This window comes from Pollachius pollachius, assembly GCF_949987615.1.
Source record: "Pollachius pollachius genome assembly, chromosome: 14".
In the NCBI taxonomy this organism is placed as follows: domain Eukaryota; kingdom Metazoa; phylum Chordata; class Actinopteri; order Gadiformes; family Gadidae; genus Pollachius; species Pollachius pollachius.
The window spans coordinates 21,444,270-21,464,269 of NC_136947.1; the positions used below are offsets into that span (position 1 = coordinate 21,444,270).

The 20,000-nt window shown below is 46.0% G+C and overlaps 1 protein-coding gene and 1 pseudogene across 2 annotated transcripts in view; one reads left to right on the forward strand and one right to left on the reverse strand.

Moving 5' to 3' along the window:
* Positions 1-20,000, forward strand: part of LOC307086207 (vertebrate ancient opsin-like) — a gene marked incomplete at both ends in the record, with an annotated part of 80,700 nt that overhangs the window by 4,263 nt on the left and 56,437 nt on the right. Inside the window, one exon of the mRNA XM_079751345.1 lies at positions 3,509-3,837. Within this exon, the coding sequence (XP_079607471.1) occupies positions 3,509-3,837 (329 nt within the window). The remainder of the gene's footprint in view (positions 1-3,508; positions 3,838-20,000) is intronic.
* LOC307085645 (centriole, cilia and spindle-associated protein-like) lies at positions 8,044-9,712 on the reverse strand (annotated as a pseudogene). The gene is made up of 2 exons: positions 8,784-9,712; positions 8,044-8,054 (listed from the first exon to the last, which is right to left on the reverse strand). The product of its transcript is annotated as a centriole, cilia and spindle-associated protein-like (transcript).

Below are 20,000 nucleotides of genomic sequence, written 5' to 3' on the forward strand. Positions count from 1 at the left end.
GAGAATGAATGTGATCCCCTAGTGTTACATCTGTGCAGTCTTCCATTATGAACATGGGATCCCTGCATCCTCTAAATAGCGTTTTCACTTGTATTGAAAGCTTTAGATGTAAAAACACACACATATATATATATATATATATATAGCAATATATTGTAATATATTGAGCTACACCGGGATACAGTGGGATTAGTACAGGGACAAGGTATTGCCATGAAAACACCTCACTGGTTGTGCGGGTGAAGACTAATAAAACAATATGCTGCTTATGGGTGTTCGAGGGGTTAGGGCTTTGATTCCCACTGGGGCCACACATGCCAACAGTGCAAGCTCCAGTGTTTTCACTTGGATAAAAGCTTCAGCCCAAAGGCATATTTGACCATACATGTCTTTTTCTGTTTTTCTCCCTTTCTCTCTATCTCTCTGCTTCGGTCCCTCATGTTTTTTCTCTTTCTTTGTGTATGACTGTAAGGTTGGAAATTAACGGCCTTGTGGGAAATGAAACTCCTTTCACGATTTACAAGTACTGTAAGCACTGCAGAGAAATAATTGACCTCCAGACTCCACAAATACCCCCCCCTCCTCCCCCTACGCACACACACACACACACACACACACACACACACACACACACACACACACACACACACACACACACACACACACACACACACACACACACACACACACACAACATAACGTCCCCATTGCAAATGAAGGTATTGCAACGAAGCAGGATGTTGCAAATGATCTCTTACTTCCCTGGATAGAAACATTGTTTACAAAACTTGAAGTCACGACACCATGCTTGCTTTTACATCTTTTACAATGATGATGACATGTGTTTGTAATTGCAATACTTACAACATCAAGAGAAAGCCAGAAAAAAATGTTGTTTGTTTCTCACGTAAAAAAGACATCCATAAGTGAGAATTGGTTCACCTCTGCTCGGTATGAAAGAGCAGAGCCTGAGGTTGTAAAAGCCTTTGGTAGCAACCTGTGGCGGCTGGTGGTTTATAAAGCGTGGGAGGATGGACTGCGCGCTTGGTTGCCATTGGCCTGCTTGCACTGTTAGTGGCGTACGGTGGCATAAGTATGTGAGCCTCAAGTTGTTTCAGGGTGTTTTGGTGAACTAGAAAATAATGTGAATAGGGATAATTATGTTGATAAAATGTATACAAATCCAGCATTGGCACCATTGTACTTTGAAAGCTGGTGGGCAGCATGTCTTGGACTACAAGGGCAGAAGGAAAGGATGCAAAGCCAATTAGTCAAATCAGGCATACTCTTGAATTGTTCATATAAATAAAAAAATGTGGCCCTATCATTGGGCCTATTTTTGCCCTCAATGACTGAAGCTATTGGTTGTAATTTGGCTTGTAATCTTTATTTTCAGCTACAATTGCTAAAAATGCTAAAAATGAAGACACAAGACCAAAAGTGATGCCATTTAAATGCATCATGCTCAGAATCATTCACTAACATCCTCTCCACAATATCAAACAGAACGGTCACAGTAATAAACAATTAAAAGAACAACAAGAATATTTTTTCACAACTATTTACATGGGCTGTAAGCCTAACATTGTTTGAGGCAAATGTGGATGTTAATGGTTGTTTCAGAGTGTTGGTATTTCAGTATGTTGGTCTTGGTGTTTAGCCAATTAAGATTGAGGGACTTAATTTATAGATCAAGTCAATCCTCCTCTCTGTTTGTGTTGCAAAGATATCAGTGACCTGGTCATACCAAACGGGATATTTTTAAAGTGAATTCAGAATAACGGCGTGTGTAGCGCCACGTTTTCGCACCCTTTCAGACAGCTTGGTAACCCAACGGAGGAGTGTCGAAAAATAGGTAGGCTCAGCACGTTTATTTAGGGACCTTCCCTAACTTTACGGGGTAGAAACGCCAATATAAGCGAACCGAGCCGCACTGAACCTCAACGCTCGGTTGAAACGACAATATAAATGAACAGGGCCGCACTGTACCTCAACGAACAGTACCGCGCCGCCCAGTGGAAACGAGGCATACGACTGAGCGGTGTCGTTGGTTCTCGTAGCATGTTCTGGTTCTCGTTGGTTATTAGTGCTGCCACTAAAAAGTCAGCTAATTAAAGAATATGTTGGCGTTTTTGTACTTATAAATAGTTAATGGCATTTGTAGCCTACACTCATATTTAGTCTACTCATTCTTGCATTCGAGTGGCTTGAATAAAAAATAATAAAACATTCTGAGTATGCAAATTATTCTAAAGAGGTCTAATCTTCGTGCGTGGTCCCTCCTGCTCCAATGAACCAAGAAAGCCAGCTCCTTGACAAAGGGGGAATATACCCCCGCGGTTTTACACAGGCAAGAAAGTGAAATTGCAGGGTGTGCCAAGCCGTGACCGTACCAGCTTGGCAGTGTAAAAATGCCATCTGATTCTCCCATGCTGTGGGCGGACATCGATGGTGCGTCGGTAGGTGCCTCTTTTCTTGAGACAAAAACAAGTTGGGCGTTTACAACCAGATGACAACCCCTGGTTTTTAATATGAAGCCAGGTTTGATTTGGGTATGCAGCAGTTGGACGTAGTAGGCTGTGGGATAGGGTTAGGGCAGGCGAGTGTTGTGGTTAAGATACCCCTCCTACTTATTTGATGTTGTTCGTCCTGGCACTTAATGTACACAGTTATTCTATGTCGCACTTAGTTATAGTACCTGGGTAGCATCTTAACCTAGCTATCTTTGTTGTGTACGGGGAATGGGTTAACAGGGATGGTTAGTGCTTTGCACTTGGTTCTATGAACATCCTTACTGTACCGACAGGGATATGTTGTTTCACCTTTTTATGACAAATTTTCGTGTTCTAAGTCGCTTTGGATAAAAGCGTCTCCTAAATGTAAGTGTTAATGTAAATACCTGCTCCTTAATGGCTAGGTTGACGTTTGAGTGCGGCAGATGGTGAGATGTGTGTGCGCTTGTACATTTTTAAATGGACACAAAATGAACTGGCAGCACCTCTTTGAAACTCCTCAGAAGCTTCCGCCATTTCATTTCTTATTGCATTTCAGAGGCACCTGTCATCCACGTTGAGTGGATCTGTAACTCATAACGCTGTTTGGTGAGGCTCATTACAAACCACCTACCAGATCACTTATTTTGATTTCCTTTTTCCGATCTGCAGTTATTGAGAAAATAAGATGTGGAAGCTGTAAACCACAAAACTCATTCCGGCTGTACGTGGGATAGGGATACTGGGGTATGGTTTTATAATATATAATGAATTAGGTATTTTTTACATCTCCCCATCTGAGAGAGAGAAAGAGAGAGAGGAAAGGAGACATAGAGAGACAGAGAGAGAAAGTGAAATGGAAAGACGTGAGGGAGAAATTAACACAATGTAATTTCAATGACAACCACATAAGAAATGTGCTTCTCAGGCATCGTGTCTTTGACCTTACCTCCCTCTCCTCCGGCATCGTGTCTGTGATCTCACCTCTCCACCCCCTGCTCCTTCTCTCTCCTCAGGTATTGTGTCTCTGATCTCTCTGGCCGTGCTCTCCTACGAGCGCTACAGCACCATGATGGGCCCCACTGAGGCCGACGCCTCCAACTACCGCAAGGTGTCCCTGGGCATCAGCCTGTCCTGGGCCTACTCCCTGCTCTGGACCCTCCCCCCGCTCTTCGGTTGGAGCCGGTATGGCCCCGAGGGGCCCGGGACCACCTGCTCGGTGGACTGGACGGCCAAGACCACCAACAGCATCTCCTACATCGTGTGCCTGTTTGTGGCCTGCCTGGTGCTTCCCTTCATGGTCATCGTGTACTGCTACGGCCAGCTGTTCCGCGCCATCAAGCAGGTACGTGAGGAGAGTGATCACGTGACATAGATTGAGGAGATTTTAAGGGACGCTGAAAAAAGCAGCACAACAAACAGCATCAAGGGGGATCTTTGCCGGGGTTCCTCTGTATGCTTCAGTGCCAGTGTATTCCTCTATTCATAGCTTTTATCTTTTGGATGGAGGTACCTGGCATTTGCAAGCAGTTATTTGAGTTGTATATACATTTCACTGTGCATCAAGTTGAAAACTGGCAACCGTAAAAGTGTCAAAGGTTAAAAACAGAACTGATGGTTGCCATACTGTGATGTGGGGCTCGTCGTGAAGTGGAGGAGGTAGAAGTTTACTTTGACAATGAGCACCAAGATAATGATATTGACAGGAACATCGAGTGTTGTGTTGGGCCCCATTTTCAGATGACACGGTGAAAGCCTAGAAATGTAATGTATTGCAGCAGGGATGGATGTATCGTACAACATTATTTTCATACATTTTACAAATTCCTTTCATGTCTGAAGAATAACAGAAATGTGCCGTTCTGCTATGTTTTGCACATTTAATAAAGGCCTAAAATATAAATCAAGCTAATTTTAAAATCACATAATACTCAGGACAACATTCACATTTGTTACAGTTTATTTGTTATTATTTGCCAGTTTAGCTTATTTTCTAGTGGTATAAACACATTGTGTGTGTATGTAGGTGTATGTCGCTGAAAGTGAAAGCAGCTGAACCAGAGGGTGAAATGTAAGCAATACATTTTAAGTGAAAGATTCACAGCATTTCATTTGAAGTAGTGAGTGCACTTTGCAATAGACTTTAAGAAACACCATGCAAATTCAGAAAGTCTCGGCATGCCTCCTAGTTTTTCCCTGGCATCACCCATGGCACCCTCACTCACAACACTGTCTGAACTTTACCTTCCCCTGAATTGTAAGGGGCCGTCCTAGGACTGAATCAAAATCAAACCCTATTACCAAACATAAGCCTAAAACCAAACCCTATAGCTTAAACTCAACTCTAAAACCAAACCATTTAACCATCCTCCACCTCACCCTTAAACCAAACCCTAAAACCCATCAAACTCTTGAACCAAATCCTAAACCTCAAACCACATTGTTTGTTGTACTGAAATGCTACCACGGTGAAGTCTGAAATCAGAACACCGTTCAACCCCCAGCAGTCCAAACAGCAACCGGTGTCCCATATGCAGTGTTGGGAAGGATACTTTAAAATGTACCCAGTTGCTGAATACAGAATACATGCCCAAAAATAGTAGTTTGTAACGTGTTACGTTACATTACTCAATCTGAGTATTGTATTCTGAATACTTGGATTACTTCCAAGTAAGTGTAGGAATGCGGCATCAAATCCTTCTTACTAAACAGACCTATTCTTGTGTGTTCTTCTGTTCCACCTGGCCGAATGTGTTAGGCCAAAGTCTCCCTGAAAGTGTACTGTCACGACCCTAACGAGGGTAGCCTAACGAGCTCATTGACACCTGAGCTTATTTAAGTAGACCTGTGAGCCCAGTGTCGGTGTGGTTCTCGTTTGGGAGGCACCACTTATTGTTGGTTCCTTTGGTTTAGTCGTATCCTAGGTATGTTTACACCTGACAACACTACACCATACACTTTTACGTACACACACACTTACATCACTGACTAGATTGAATACACACGCCATACCTTATGTTAGGTTATGTTATATTCACTTGATTACAATAAACCTTTTTGTTAAACTCGGTCAATGGTGTGCGTCTCCCCTCTTTGCCACAACCGCCACGGTCGGCTTGTGACAAGCCGACCGTGGCGGTAGACCAAAGGAACAAACAATAAGTGGTGCCTCCCAAACGAGAACCACCCCCACACACGGGGGTCCGACATAACCAATCGTCAGCTTATCACGCTCAGAGTCAAGGGGCATTGGAGCGATTCCATCAGACACTTAAGTCTCTGTTGCGTGCCTATTGTACTGAGTTCAATCGGGACTGGGAAGAAGTGCTACCTTGGTTACTTTTAGCTACACGTGAGGTAGTGCAAGAAAGTACGGAGTTTAGCTGATTTGGTGTTTGGCCACTCGGTGCGGGGTCCAATGTCTGTGTATAAGGATGGGTGGAGGGACTCAGATCCGCGGAGAAATTTGATAGACTATGTGAATGGTTTCAGACATCGGCTCTATGAAGCGGGGGAGTTGGCGAAGCAGATGTTAGCTGTCTCCCAGTCTAAGATGAAAAAGAGGTATGATCGCCGGAAGGAGTTGCGGGAATTTAGTCCTGGGGATCGGGTTTTGGCTCTTTGTCCGGTGGTGAGTTCACCCTTCCAGGCCAAGTTCTCGGGTCCCTATAATGTGGTTTAACGTGTTTCGGAACAGAATTACTTGATTTCGACTCCGGGTCGTAGGAAGCCGGTGAAGTTGTTTCATGTGAATTTACTGAAACCCTACTATGATCACTCCCCTAGTTCGCCTACTGATGACCAGCAGGTGTCACTCGTGGAGAGTCCTGCCTTGGCGTCTGATATGTTGGGGGGGGGTTCTGAATGAGTGTTTGGACGGGGCTGTTTTGGAGCCTGAAGAAGGGTTGCTGTCGGGTCGGTTAAAAAATTCAGAGACACTGGTGAATCTGAAAGGTTTGCTTGGCCATTTGCCAGATGCCCAGGCTGGGGAGTACTTATCTTGAGCTATCCAGGTTTGTTTGGTGACGTGCCCTCCCGCACTGATTGTATTGAGCATGATATTGATTTGGGTGAGGCGCAGCCTATCCGTCAGCATTTTTATAGAGTTTCCCTGGAGAAGCATAAATTCTTCGATAGTGAGATTAAGTACATGGTGGACAATCATATTGCAGGGTTTTCCTCATCAAGCTGGGCGTCCCCATGTTTATTGGTGCCTAAGAGTGACAAGACCCAAAGGTTTTGCTCAGACTTTCGTAGAGTCAACAAGGTTACAAAGTCTGATTCGTTTCCGTTGCCTCGTATGGAAGATTGCGTGGACCAGGTTGGTGCCGCCAAGTATGTTAGCAAATTTGATTTGCAGAAGGGTTATTGGCAGGTGCCCTTGACTAAAAGAGCACAGGAAGTGGCAGCTTTTATCACTCCATCTGGGCTGTACTCCTACAAAATGATGCCGTTTGGGTTGAAGAATGCACCAGCTACATTCCAACGTCTGATGAATCATGTGGTGGCTGGGCTGGCCGGCTGTGCGGTTTATTTGGATGATTTGGTGGTGTATAGCGATTCCTGGTTTTCATATGCAGCGGGTTAGGGTGCTGTTGGATTGGTTGGCAGAGGCTAAGCTCACTGTGAACTTGGCAAAGTGTAAATTTGCTTGTGCAACGGTGACTTACCTGGGTCGGGTGGTCGGACAGGGACAGGTGGCTCCTGTGCGGGCTAAGGTGCTGGTGATTGAGCAGTTTCCACTTCCGGTTACTAAGAAGGAGCTCATGAGGTTTCTTGGGATGGTGGGTTACTACCGCTGTTTTTGTAAGAACTTTTTGACTGTGGTGGCACCCCTTACCGATTTGCTGAAGGCCAGGGCTCAGTTTGTGTGGTCACAGGGGTGTCGGGAAGCATTTACTAGCGTCAAGACTCTTTTGTGTTCTGCGCCAGTGTTGGCCGCGCCATGTTTCGACCGTCAATTTGTGCTGCAGGTGAATGCGAGTCATGTCGGGGCAGGGGCCGTGCTGATGCAGGTAGATGAGCACGGTATGGACAGACCTGTTAGTTATTTTTCGAAGAAATTTGACAGGCATCAACTGAATTACTCAGTGATAGAGAAGGAGGCACTTGCGTTAATCTAGGGGCTACAACATTTTGTAGTTTAAGTGGGGTCTGGGGTGGCACCAGTGGTGGTATATACGGACCACAACCCACTAACTTTTTTGCATACTCTGCGGTGCCATAATCAGAGGCTGATTAGGTGGTCACTGTTCCTTCAGGCGTATGATCTCCACATCCGGCACATTAAAGGCCATGATAATTTGGTGATAATGCTTTGTCGCGGGCTCCGGTTTTGGATTAGGGTTTGTTCTTTGTTTTTTTTGTGGGAACGGAGTTCTCAGGGGACCTCCGTCTTATGGGGGGAGGTGTCACGACCCTAACGAGGGGAGCCTAACGAGCTCATTGACAACACCTGAGCTGGGCTTATTTAAGTAGACCTGTGAGCCCAGTGGGGGGGGGTTCTCATTTGGGAGGCACCGCTTATTGTTGGTTCCTTTGGTCTTTTGGTTTAGTCGTATCCTAGATATGTTCACACCTTACAACACTACACCCATACACTTTTACGTACACACACACTTACATCACTGACTAGATTGAATACACACGCCATATGTTATGTTGTTATATTTACTTGGTTATAATAAACCTTTTTTGTTAAACTCAGTCAATTGTGTGCGTCTCCCCTCTTTGCCACAACCGACACGGTTGGCTTGTGACAAGTGTTTTTTTTTCCCTATATCAGCGCTCATGGAATGCCTCTTTTCATATCAAATTACTTGGTTGAAAAGAATTGTGTAACATATTATATAAACTATACAAACACTATTATTCAGGTCACAAAAAACAATCTCAAACCAAATACATTTCATTGTGTACAATAACAGGAGGAAAACCATTTTTGGTCTTAACTATTGATTAAAATACATTATGTGTGTTGTAATATACAGAAATAGAAAACCATCATCCACAACCACGATATCCCAAATGAAAAACTTTTTTTCTTATCTAATTACTCTACTAACGAAACAGACTGAAAAATACCTACATGATGTGCAGTCTGACAAACCCACTGTGCAAAAGCTAAGAAAATTAAAACCGCAACTTGATGACAATTTTGATTTTTCTAATATAGACACAACCTGTAAATCTACAAAGGATGCTGGTATACGTGTGCGTGTGCATGTGTGTGTGTGTGTGTGTGTGTGCTTGTGTGTGTGTGTGTGTGTGTGTGTTTTAGTCTTTGGGGACCACACTGTTGGTCCATCCATTTGTTCTGCCGTGCACGGGCGGAGAAGCATCTCATGTACTCCGTCAGCCAGGGGTTGAACTCCGGCGGTTCTGGCCCGGTTCTGTTCTTGTCCAGGTCAGCAGATTTAGCTCTTCGTTGCTCGACTCGCTGGGCCTGGAGAAGATGCTCTTCATCCCGCCTGGTCTTTGCTCGTAGTGCCAAGACCAGTGATCCTCATGGATCTCCCCAGTGGAGGCTGCAGGGCCCACATTATGAGTCCTCTTGGCAGCCATGTCTGCAGCCCACTCCCCCTTTCCCGTACAGGGCAAAGGAACGCCGGCCCTCCATGCCCTCGTCCCGAGGCCTGTGCTTCGGCGCAGACCTCACCCTCTTAACACACTGAGCTGGTTTAGTAGACTTTTAGGCGGTCTTCCCCCGCTCTTGGTCAGGCTGCTTTGCAAGAGTTGATGGTTGATAACTACATCTACTGTTGGCCCTCTGCTCCTCGCCCTCCTCCTCCACCTCCACTTGGGGTCTGAACTCGGCCACACCCTCATGTTGCCCTCTGTTGGCAGCAGAGGTCGTAGGAGACGCATCCTCAACCTCTTCTGTAAGTTGAATCTTTGGTACCGTTTCTGTGCTACCAGGAAGAGTTGCCCTGTGCCTCCCCTGCTGGACTCCACCGTCTCCCCTACATTGTTCATGTTCTACAGCATCTTGTCGGTCTCCTGCGGTCACAGTTTCTGTGGGATTTTTGTTCGACTGCGTAGGGCTTTCGCTAACGTCGGAGTCGGTGTCGGATCCGCTCCAGAACCAAGGGTGGTGGCTGTGCCCTAGAAGCCTCCGGGCCATCCGGTACCTGAACAACTCCTCAACACTTGGAGTAGGATTCCCATTTGGGATCTTTAAATTTCTTCATATATTCTGTCCGAATCCTCATGGTTACCATCTCTTGCGAGCTTCTTCCTTCTCGTCTAGCAGCTCCGATTTCAGCGACGCAAAGTGGAACAGATGGCGTGTGTGTGTGTGTGACAATTTGCTGTAGAGGAACAAAGAGTATAAGGGTATGTTTATGCAACAGATACCAACAGAAAAAAAAAAAAATTCTTTATTTACTCAACAATTAAAAGTAAAATAGAAAAACATGTAATATTCTGTTTCTGTACCGAATTTGCTACTACGTCTAGAGAGAGAGAGAGAGAGAGAGAGAGAGAGCGAGAGAGACCCTATAAGGGTGTTTTAACACCAGGATAGTCCTTTAGTTCGCTCTCTTTGGTCAGAACTAAAGCACAATGTTTATTTTTTGGTTTGGTGCGGTTCCTTTCTACATTGTAATTTTCAACAACGCAAATGTGTGCGAAGATTGTTAAATCATTGGATAAAAAGGTCTGGGGCGAGGTAAAGCAGTAAGGAAGAAAAAGGGGGGGAAGCGCCAGTGAAAGTAAATAATCATGGATATCCAGCGGGCTGCACTAGTGCTGATATTGATTTGTTTCATACTGTTGCGGACCGCTGCGGAACTACTTCTCCCTCATCCTGGTGCTGAATGTGTTAAATGCATCTGTGTTCTTGTGTTTGTTTACCAGCATAAGTTTTATGTGGGTGTCTATGCTAATATCCAATAGACATTCCGTCTCCTCTTTGCTCCATGTCGAGCCACGACTCATTTTCACCCGACGTAGCGACAATGTGATGCTAATCTTGGATAATCAAACAATAATTCGATAGTTACTTATGCAACTACGGTTCTATGAATCCTGGATGACCGCCAGAAGCGGTGCTTCAAACACTGAATGATCCATCTCGCGCATGCGCAGGTCGAGTGTTAATACCAACAAAGTCCCCTGTGACCCCTGATGAGCTCCCGACAACCTATATCTTCTGGTGACATCAGAGGATCTGTTCCTGCAGAATCTTCTCGCGAGTACACAAGGATTCTGAGTGACAGAGCGCTCTGGCGGTCATCCAGGATTCATAGAACCGTAGTTACATACGTAAAGGGAGAGGGAAAGGGATAGGCCAAATGGGAGCACCCTGAACTGAAAACGACGCCCTTGGAAAGCAAACCACAGAAACTGTCTGTGGTGTGGTGCTATGGGAACGTGAAAGTAGGCATCCTTCAGGTCTACTGATGTAAACCACTCCCCTCTGGCAACAGTACGCAGAACCTCTGCAGTGCTTAGCAGTGCTTGAACCTGGATAGGATGGAGTCCGCCATCTTTCTTTGTTACCAGAAAGTAAGTCGAGTAGAGCCCCCCTGGCTCGATGGCACCCTTGTCCAGGATGGCGGACAACTCCTGGGCTTGGGCTTTTGCCGGGCCGTGTATGATGGTCATCTTAACCTGGCCACAGGCTGGGGGCCGGCGTCGGAACTGAAGTTTTTACCCGTGGGTCAAGGTGAAAAGCACCCACAGGTCCCTGGTGGAAGCAGCCCAATAGCTGAGCTACTGCTGGGAAAAAAATTAGACTACCGGCCCCTGACCCTCAGCGCCTGGTCCCCCAGCCTCTAAAGGCTGGGGGACCAGGCGCTGTCGCTCAGGGGCCCGGAAAGGCCTGTGTCTGCTGCTGAGCAGGCTGTGGATGTGGGCGCTGAGACCTGAGGTAGCCACGAGGGTGAGCCTGTGGGTGAGAGCTGCGCTGTGGGGCAGCTGAACAACTTCTAGGCCTGCTAGGAGGAGGCACACTCCTTTGAAGCACGGATAGCTGCTGGCGATTCTTTCTGGCTTGGACTGTTCGCTCAAGCGCCTCTAGAACTGCAGATCCAAACAGCTTTTCCAGGTTCCACTGGAACACTGTGGAGGGTTCTCCTGCACGCCTCAGTGAGAGGAGACCGTGCCAACCAAACTTGGCGGCGAGCCTGGACGAGAGTGGACATCATCCGCCCCAACTCTCTGGACATCAGCGCAAATGCCTGCAGAGAAGCGTCGCTGAAATCATGGGCCGGAGCATCCACTGCAACCCCCTGCAGGGTTGCTGACAGAGCGAGTGTCAGGTGGGACATAGAATAACCTATGCGTCCCATGCGTGCCGCTGCGTCATAGGCTTTGGAGAGCAGGTCATCCGTAACCCGACACTGGGGACGAGTACACCTCGCATCCGGTCTTAAAGCCTCATCAGGCGAGACAATCAGAGCAGCTAGAGTCTGCTCAACTGCTGGCATGCGGTCCAAGCCAAACTTGGGTGCATCCTGCATGGCTGCCAGGGTCCGACCGTCGGATATTGCATGAGAGAGGGCTCTAGAATCCCTCCAGCATGCATGCAACTCCCTCAGATACTCCTCCCATGGAGGCATGGCTGGTGGGGGGTGGGCCACGCCTGAAGAGAGCACTGGCCGGAGCCGGGTGTGCTTGCGGCACTTCTAGCTGCAGAGGGGCCAGGGCCATACGAATGATGGCTCCCATCGAGTTGTCCTCAGAAGCACCAGTAGAGCTGCGGGTCGAAGGACGGGAGCACGCTGTGGAGGCACGGGAGGCTACATCCGGTGGGACCTCATCCAGCAAACTCGGCAGCTGACGCTGCCACAGAAAGCATATCTTCCTCCGGCTCCAAGGCGGCTGCCGGAGGGACAAGAGCCCCTGGCTCCCCTGCACCAGTCCCAGCCTGAAAGGCCAGGAAGAGGGACTTCCTGTTTTCGAGCTCCGCTGTTAATTGGCCCACCTTGGAGGCAAGCCCGGATTCCCTAAGCTTCTTCCTGGAAGTGGGGCCTGCGGTCTCTGCAGCCCGACGTTTAGAGCGACCATCCTGAGCTGCATTACGTCGCTGGGCTGGGGGCAACCGTTTGGGTGACGAAACGAGGCCCAACCGTTGTCCCACCTCAGCCAGTCTGGCAACTCCCACTGCCCGAGGCATAAAGCTGCAGTTCATGCAGGGATCATCCGAAAGACCCTCCTTTAGTTGCCCGAGGCCAAGGGATGAGGGACACAATTCATGGCCATCCTCACGCTGCAGGGAAGCCATACAGGCCGAGCATGAGTGGTTGCCAACCATGTTGACAACAAAATTACACAGAAGAAAACACAACCTTCACCAACAGTCACACCTCTGCTGGGAGCGGGAGCGAGAGCACTGCCTTCACCAGTTGAGGGTAAGCGGTCAGAACGAAATGAGATAATAAATGCAGTATAAATGCCGGGAGAGGGAGCGAAAGCACAGCCTTCGCCGACAAATGTTACAGGAATAACAGCCTAGACAGTTAGCCTCAGCGGGAACACTGCTACCAACTACAAAGCTAACTATAACTATTAATGCTGGGAGTGGGAGCAAAAACACTGCCTTCACCAGTTAAGGGTAGTTGCTAGTACGCAAAGCGGGCACAACCAAGTTGGCACCAAAGTAAAACGTACCTCAGCCGGGAGTGGGAGCGCACACACTGCCGTCACCAATAACAACGAAAAGAGGGTAGACTGAAATTAAATGATAAGCGCAGTACAAACGCCGGGAGAGGGAGCGGGTACACTGCCTTCACCGAAACACAAAAATATAACCCACAAAGCAAACTTTTCCAGCCGAGGATGATGCGTTCCATGGCAAGTCAAACCTCTCGGCGGGTCCGTTGCGGCCTTTGGAGGAGAGCGGCTCGCAGCTCCGACAAGACGTAGCAAGGCCACCAGCAACGAACGATCAAAATAATAATAGCCACTTAGCTTTAGCGAGCGCGGTGATACATAGACACCTGCGAAGCAAGAAGATGAAAAGGAACAGATCCTCTGATGTCACCGGAAGATATACTCTGTCCAGTGCTCATCAGGGGTCACAGGTGACTTTGTTGGATTTAACACTCGACCTGCGCATGCGCGAGATGGATCATTCAGTGCTTGAAGCACCACCTCTGGCGGTCAGTAAGGATGAAATAGAACCCATAATGCGCGCAGCTGAGCGGATGCCTGTTACGTCCATAGAGGCGTATGCTTTTCAGAACTGGATCGAACCGAGGTGCGTTCGCTTTGACATCTCAAGCTAACCGAATGGTTGGACCATTCACAGGTACACTTTCACAATATGCCCAATAAAAAAATATCTCGTTTCAAAATAATGTCTCAGGTAAGTAAAGGGTTAAAAGTACTAAGCATCCCGTCAGAAACAGAAAGACTGATGGCCTGGAAGAGCCTTATCTTTCTCTTTCTTGTCTTTAACAATAGCCTTCACTTAAAAGATTAACTTCAGCGTTAATTACATTACAGCTATATAAACCTATAAATCCTCAGCCATATTTCCATAACAATGACCATGGGAGCAATTACTGTGCACAGCGATTTACCATGTCCCTCTTCCCTCGCTCGAGTGGGATTATCTCCCCCAACCTCACTAAATAACATCGTCCTCTAACTCGCTTGTTGGGAAACAATGTTGATTGTTTTTATTTATTTTTGCAGTATTTAAAGTTGCTTGAGGATCTGTTGTTGTCTGGTCTGTTGGAGCCCTGCTGTGATTGGATGAGGGAAGGAGGGAAGTTTGCTGGAAGGGCCGGCGAGGAGAGGGGTACTTAGGGGGAGATAGGAGGTAGTGATGTTGGGGAGGATAGGGCCTTTTTCTTGTACTTTATTGCGCGTGAAGTGGGCTGTGGGGTAGCTGATGTGCAGCATTTCATACTCACTTCCAAGATGACCGGCGGCCGGACGGAAATAGTTCTGAGACGAGACTTAAGGAAAGGTTAAACTGTCTCTTCAGGAGAACACACACACACACACACACACACACACACACACACACACACACACACACACACACACACACACACACACACACACACACACAGAAAGAGACACAAACACACGCACAGAGACAAAAGCTCATGTTGACCAACACAGAGACGCACAGACACAAATAATTACAGACACATACGACACACATGCACACATACTCACACACACACACACACACACACACACACACACACACGCAGAGAGTCACACAAATACAGACACACACAACACACATATACACACACACACACATGCACACATATTCACACACAAACACATGCAGACAGACGCACAGACACACAGACACGCACAAACATGCTGACCCATGAACACACATACACACACACACGCACACAAACAATGTCAAATAAATCAAATGTACACACACACACGCACGCACAAGCACTTGCACACGCACACACATAAAATGAAAAACAAAATAAACACACCACTTCTCACACATGGTCAAAGTTTGCAAGAACAAATCCCAAAGCGATTCTTCCAGGAACTCAGATCACTCAAAGCCTGAAAGCACCCGGCCAGCTCAGATAAACAACCATCTCTTTGAGCCACATGTCTCTTTGCGTTCTTTCATTCGGTTTATTAGAGATAAACACCTCTGTTCCTGAAACATGACACTAACTAAAATCTCTTGTTTGTATATATATATATATTTTTTTTACAAAGGACATTCCTCACCACTCCTCTGTATTGTGCATTCCCTGTTTCCACTGTTCTTTGCTCATGTGTCAGTGCTCTGTTCAGTTTCCCCAGTCCCAGAGCCATAGAGAGAGAAGAGTTGTGACACTCCCTGATCTCGCCGGCGGGGTGGTCACGTGGTTCATGTCAGCCTGTATAGTTCCAAAACACGCCGCGCTGCCGTGTTCTTCTATGGGACTGACAGCAGCGATTGCAATATTGTATGGTAAATATAAATTATAAAAACACATACCCAAGTACTTTTCTGACTATTGTTGCATATTTGTAAATGTCAGTTTTACATTTGGAGTGGTAGGGTGAAAACTGAAAGCTACTTAGATACGTTTTAAGTTTAAGGGAAAGCTTCACGTTCGTGTTAGAATGGGTAGCACTAGGTTACTGACTTTAGTGGCTTAACCTTAACTTTACCTTACATCTGTTCTGAAATCAAAGACGATTCAAGATGTTCATTTTTGCGCAACTGGACTATTGGATTTCCTTGATTTTGCTTGTAGCCTAATTCCGATTCACTTACCCGTGGTCAGAGAGCGATTTAGAAAGCAGAGTAGCAACAGTCCATTTAGCATTTAGTTTCCAGGCAACTTCTTCTGATGAGGCAGGAGCTGACCACACAACCATGTTACTTTTAAGACTAAGCCATACACAAAGTATCAAATATATTAAAGAATAACAAATTATTACGCTTGGATGAATGAAATAGTATTTTTTTTATTAAACAATGGGTGAGACAACAGAGGCGGAGCCAGACTTTGTGTATATCCGGGGCTTAGCCCAGAGGGGGGTCTGTGGGTCCTCCCCCCGAAAAGTTTGAATTTCTAAAATGCGATTTCCTGCATTCTAGTCCATTTTAGGGTGACCTGCAGGACATTGACAAATCCTAAATCTCTGAAATATCAGTGCATTATCATTATCAATTTTATTTTATTTTAATTTAAAATAATAATGATAATGCACTGAAGTATTATACATATGCACACAAATAAGTACTACATTGTTTAAGAGGTTTGTCCGCATCTATCACTCTGGTAGAACTCATTTAAAAAGGGGTCAAAGTTCAATGAACGCGGATATGGACGCAAGCTGAAAGTAAACATGAAAGTCTAGCACCAGCCATGCATCGGTAACAACGTTAACATGTTGGCTGCTGGTCGAACAGCGAATGAAGCAACGCGATGTCTGTACATTTCTTATCTAAATCGTTAATAAAGTTTGAGTTTAAAACAACCGATATGTCAGACATGGATATTTTTTACCTCTTCATGATATTCAGTGGACCTCAACATTTAATTTAAGGTAACATTTGGTAACACACAACACTGTACAATATTGTCTGAGACAGAATCGCAATCAGAAAAACGGATTTCTGACATTTTAAACAACGCTGGTAATCTGTTTTGTGTGAAAAGAGTAATTATCATAGCAGCCTAGCTAGCCGAGGCAGGCTAGTTAGCACTAGCACCAGCACATCAAGGTAATCTCACTGAGCTGAAACATTTGATTGGTCATTGGCAGGGGCTGCTGCTGCTACGGTATCACTGGATGTTGGTTTAGAAAAATAACTTCTAATGTCCATGGTAATGTTTGTTCCACACCCTGAGGCTACTTTAACAAGACTGCTGAGAGACGGGGATGGTTAGAAAACATCACGTTGTCCTGGCAACCGTTCTAAACAACCGAACGAGAGATGGCGTTTAACATTGCTTCCATGTGTTGTTGCTTTCAAAATGAAAATAAATCAATTTCAAGAGGTGAAAATCACTACCAGTCGAAACATGAGGGAACATGTCAGGGTTGTCATAACTTCAAAAGCTTAAAAAAGATCCGGGGCTTTTGACGTGAGATTCGGGGCTTCAGTCCCGAAAGCCACCCCCAAGCTCCGCGCATGTGAGACAACAAGAATGTATGTGTGTGTATCCAACTTGAAAAACAAGAACAAAGTGAAGGAACAGGGATGAATATTGTATATATATAAGTGTTAACAAGAGAGGAATACGGTGAGGAAAGGAGACAATTAAAAAAGCAATACAAATAAAATGGAACACTGGTTATAAAACCCTCCAGCAAATGCATATTCAACTGCCTAACATCTGCACGCTGCAAAGGAGGATGCACCATGTAAAGCTGGACCCAGTGTTTGAGATGCTGAGTGTTTAGTAAAAAAAATCCTCTCCACATATATCAGGCTGAGGTTAGTGGAACCAAAAACAAGTGGGAACAAGTGTGACTAAGAACAACAAAGCAAACATACAGTAAGTGTGAACAAGAACAAGTAAAGCCAGGGGCTTTAAAAATTAGTCATGTGTGGAACAAGAACAACAAATGTGTAAACAGGTGTGCGTGTATATCTAACTTGTAAAACAAGAACAAGGTGAAGGAATAGGGAGGAATATTATAAGCAAAGAAACAAAGAAAATACTCCACATACATCAGGCTGAGGTTAAGGATAGCAAAGTGCATCAGGTCGAAAGGAAGGACAACAATCGCATCTGTCGCTGCTGCCACCACCAGCCACCAGCAGTCGCCACCACCAACAGCCGTCGCCAGCACAAGCCGCCACCACTAGCAGCAGAAGTCGACACCACCATCCTTCGCCACCACCAGCCAGCTCAAGCAGCCATCGCCTCAAGCAGCAGCGCCCTGCAGCAGCAGTGTTTGCCGGCACCAGCCAGCTCAAGCCACCAGCAGCCACCGCCATCAGCATCCACCATCAGCCGCATACTCCATCAGCCGCATACACCATCAGCACCAGCAGCCACCACCTGCAGGAGAGTGAAAATAATCAGACAAGACCTTGAATAGCCTGTAGGTCAATGAGTTTCTCCACACATGGCCAAATTGCTGCCAAGTTGGGGAAGGGGTGGACAGAAGCTTACATAATGAAAAAGAAGAATGACACTACTGTCTGTGTATAACATTTGAAAGCTTGTGATTATGGCTTATATTTTTTGCGTGTGTACATATATGTAATCCAACAGCCTTTTCAAGGGTATGCAAGCTTATTTCTACTAGCTATAGCTTCACAGTACTCCAACACCGTAGCTAACACCGTCAGGTTCAGCAGATTAAACCCGTCGTTAATCAACCTTATTGATCCTAGTAATCCTACATCAATAACTAAGTAAATAAAAGTTGTCAGAGATTCACTACTTAACTTCTGGTGCAGTGATACCTTCACTCTATTCACATATAGAGAGTTGACAATTCAAAAGAGGTAGCAATTAAATCAATTTACCCCCGGAGATACCTTCACAGATAGCGAAGCCGAGCAAACAAACTAGCAGGCAATCGGTCGTCTACAAAGATACAAATATATCTAATTACACTGTGCATATACAAATAAATATCAGTATATGCATCATAAAGGGCCTCTGATACAATATAGACGATTGAGAATTCAAAATAGGTTGCTATTTAATGCACTTACAACGGAGTCCAATGGAAGTGTCGCCACTCTGTTACATCTATCACTCAGTCCCCATTCCACAACTGCTCCTGATCCGAGATTTTCTCCTTGTCCTTTTTAACTGGATGTAACTCCATCTTTACGTTTTTATCTCCTATCACTCCCCTTTCCCTATCTCGCTTTTGAGGGAGACACTTTGGGTGGCCGTTAGATGAAAACATTGAAGACTCTTCAAAATCCCTTCTCTCTCCGTCCAAATCCTCTGCTTGTTTACTCTCAAGGATGTTTTCTTGAATACCAGCTATCTCTCTCTCCATTTGTCTTTCTCATCCCTCTGGTAATCCTCGTCTTTCTCTCCCTCCATTTTGCTCATTGTTAAATGTTCCTCTGATTATCTCTCTTTCATTATCAAACCTCTATCTCTGTTACCTTCATCTCTCCGTCCCCTTCCCTTATCCTCTCTCTCCTGTTCTTTCTTGTTCTCTCTCTCTCTCTTTCTCTCTCCCTCCTTCTCTAACCTTCTTGCCTCTCTTGTCTCTCCCACTCTCTCTCACTCTCTCTCTCGCTCTCTCTGTCTCTGTCTCTCTCTGTCTCTCTCTCTCTCTCTCTCTCTCTCTCTCTCTCTCTCTCTCTCTCGCTCTCTCTCTCTCTCCCCTCTCTCTCTCGCTCTCTCTCTCTCTCTCCCCCCCCCCTCTCTCTCTCTCTCTCTCTCTCTCTCTCCTTCCCTAACCCTCTTGTCTCTCTCTCTCTCTGTACACAAGAGCTCTTCTGCTCACTCATGGACGTTTGCAAGCTAACTTAATGGTGTGGGGAGGGTGTGTGTGTGAGATTGTGTTGGGGGGGGGGGGGGGGGGGGGGGTAATTGACTCCTGGTGACACATTGATAGAACACACCGTTCCAATAAAGGCAGTACATAGCTGCCAGTTGAGTTCCCTGAGCTAATAAGATGGCTTTTCGAAACCTCGTGGGATTGAGCCAATCAATTCCTCATTTATCTCCTGCGGTGTTCAAGGCCTGCACCGATCGGTGGGAGGCATCCACTTTGCACACAGCGCGTCGGTGGATATCAGATCATTTAGAGACAGACGGGGGGACAACCTGACCGAAAGAAAATGCGACGAGGTAAAAGACAGACAGGCGACCAAAATGTTTCAGTAAAGCAGGAGTCACACAGAAGGACTCTAGGCCAATTAAAGGTTAAAGACACATAGACACACAGGCACTGCACAGACATACAATCACACACACACACACACACACACACTAAGCAGACAGATTAACTGACAGACAGACAACCAGACACAAGCGCCAGGAAGAATTCCGACAGGAAGTTCCACACATGATGACTCCTCATGTGAGAGCTGCAATGCTGTCGCCGTCTCTCCGTGTTCGCTGTGACTTGTTTTTAGTT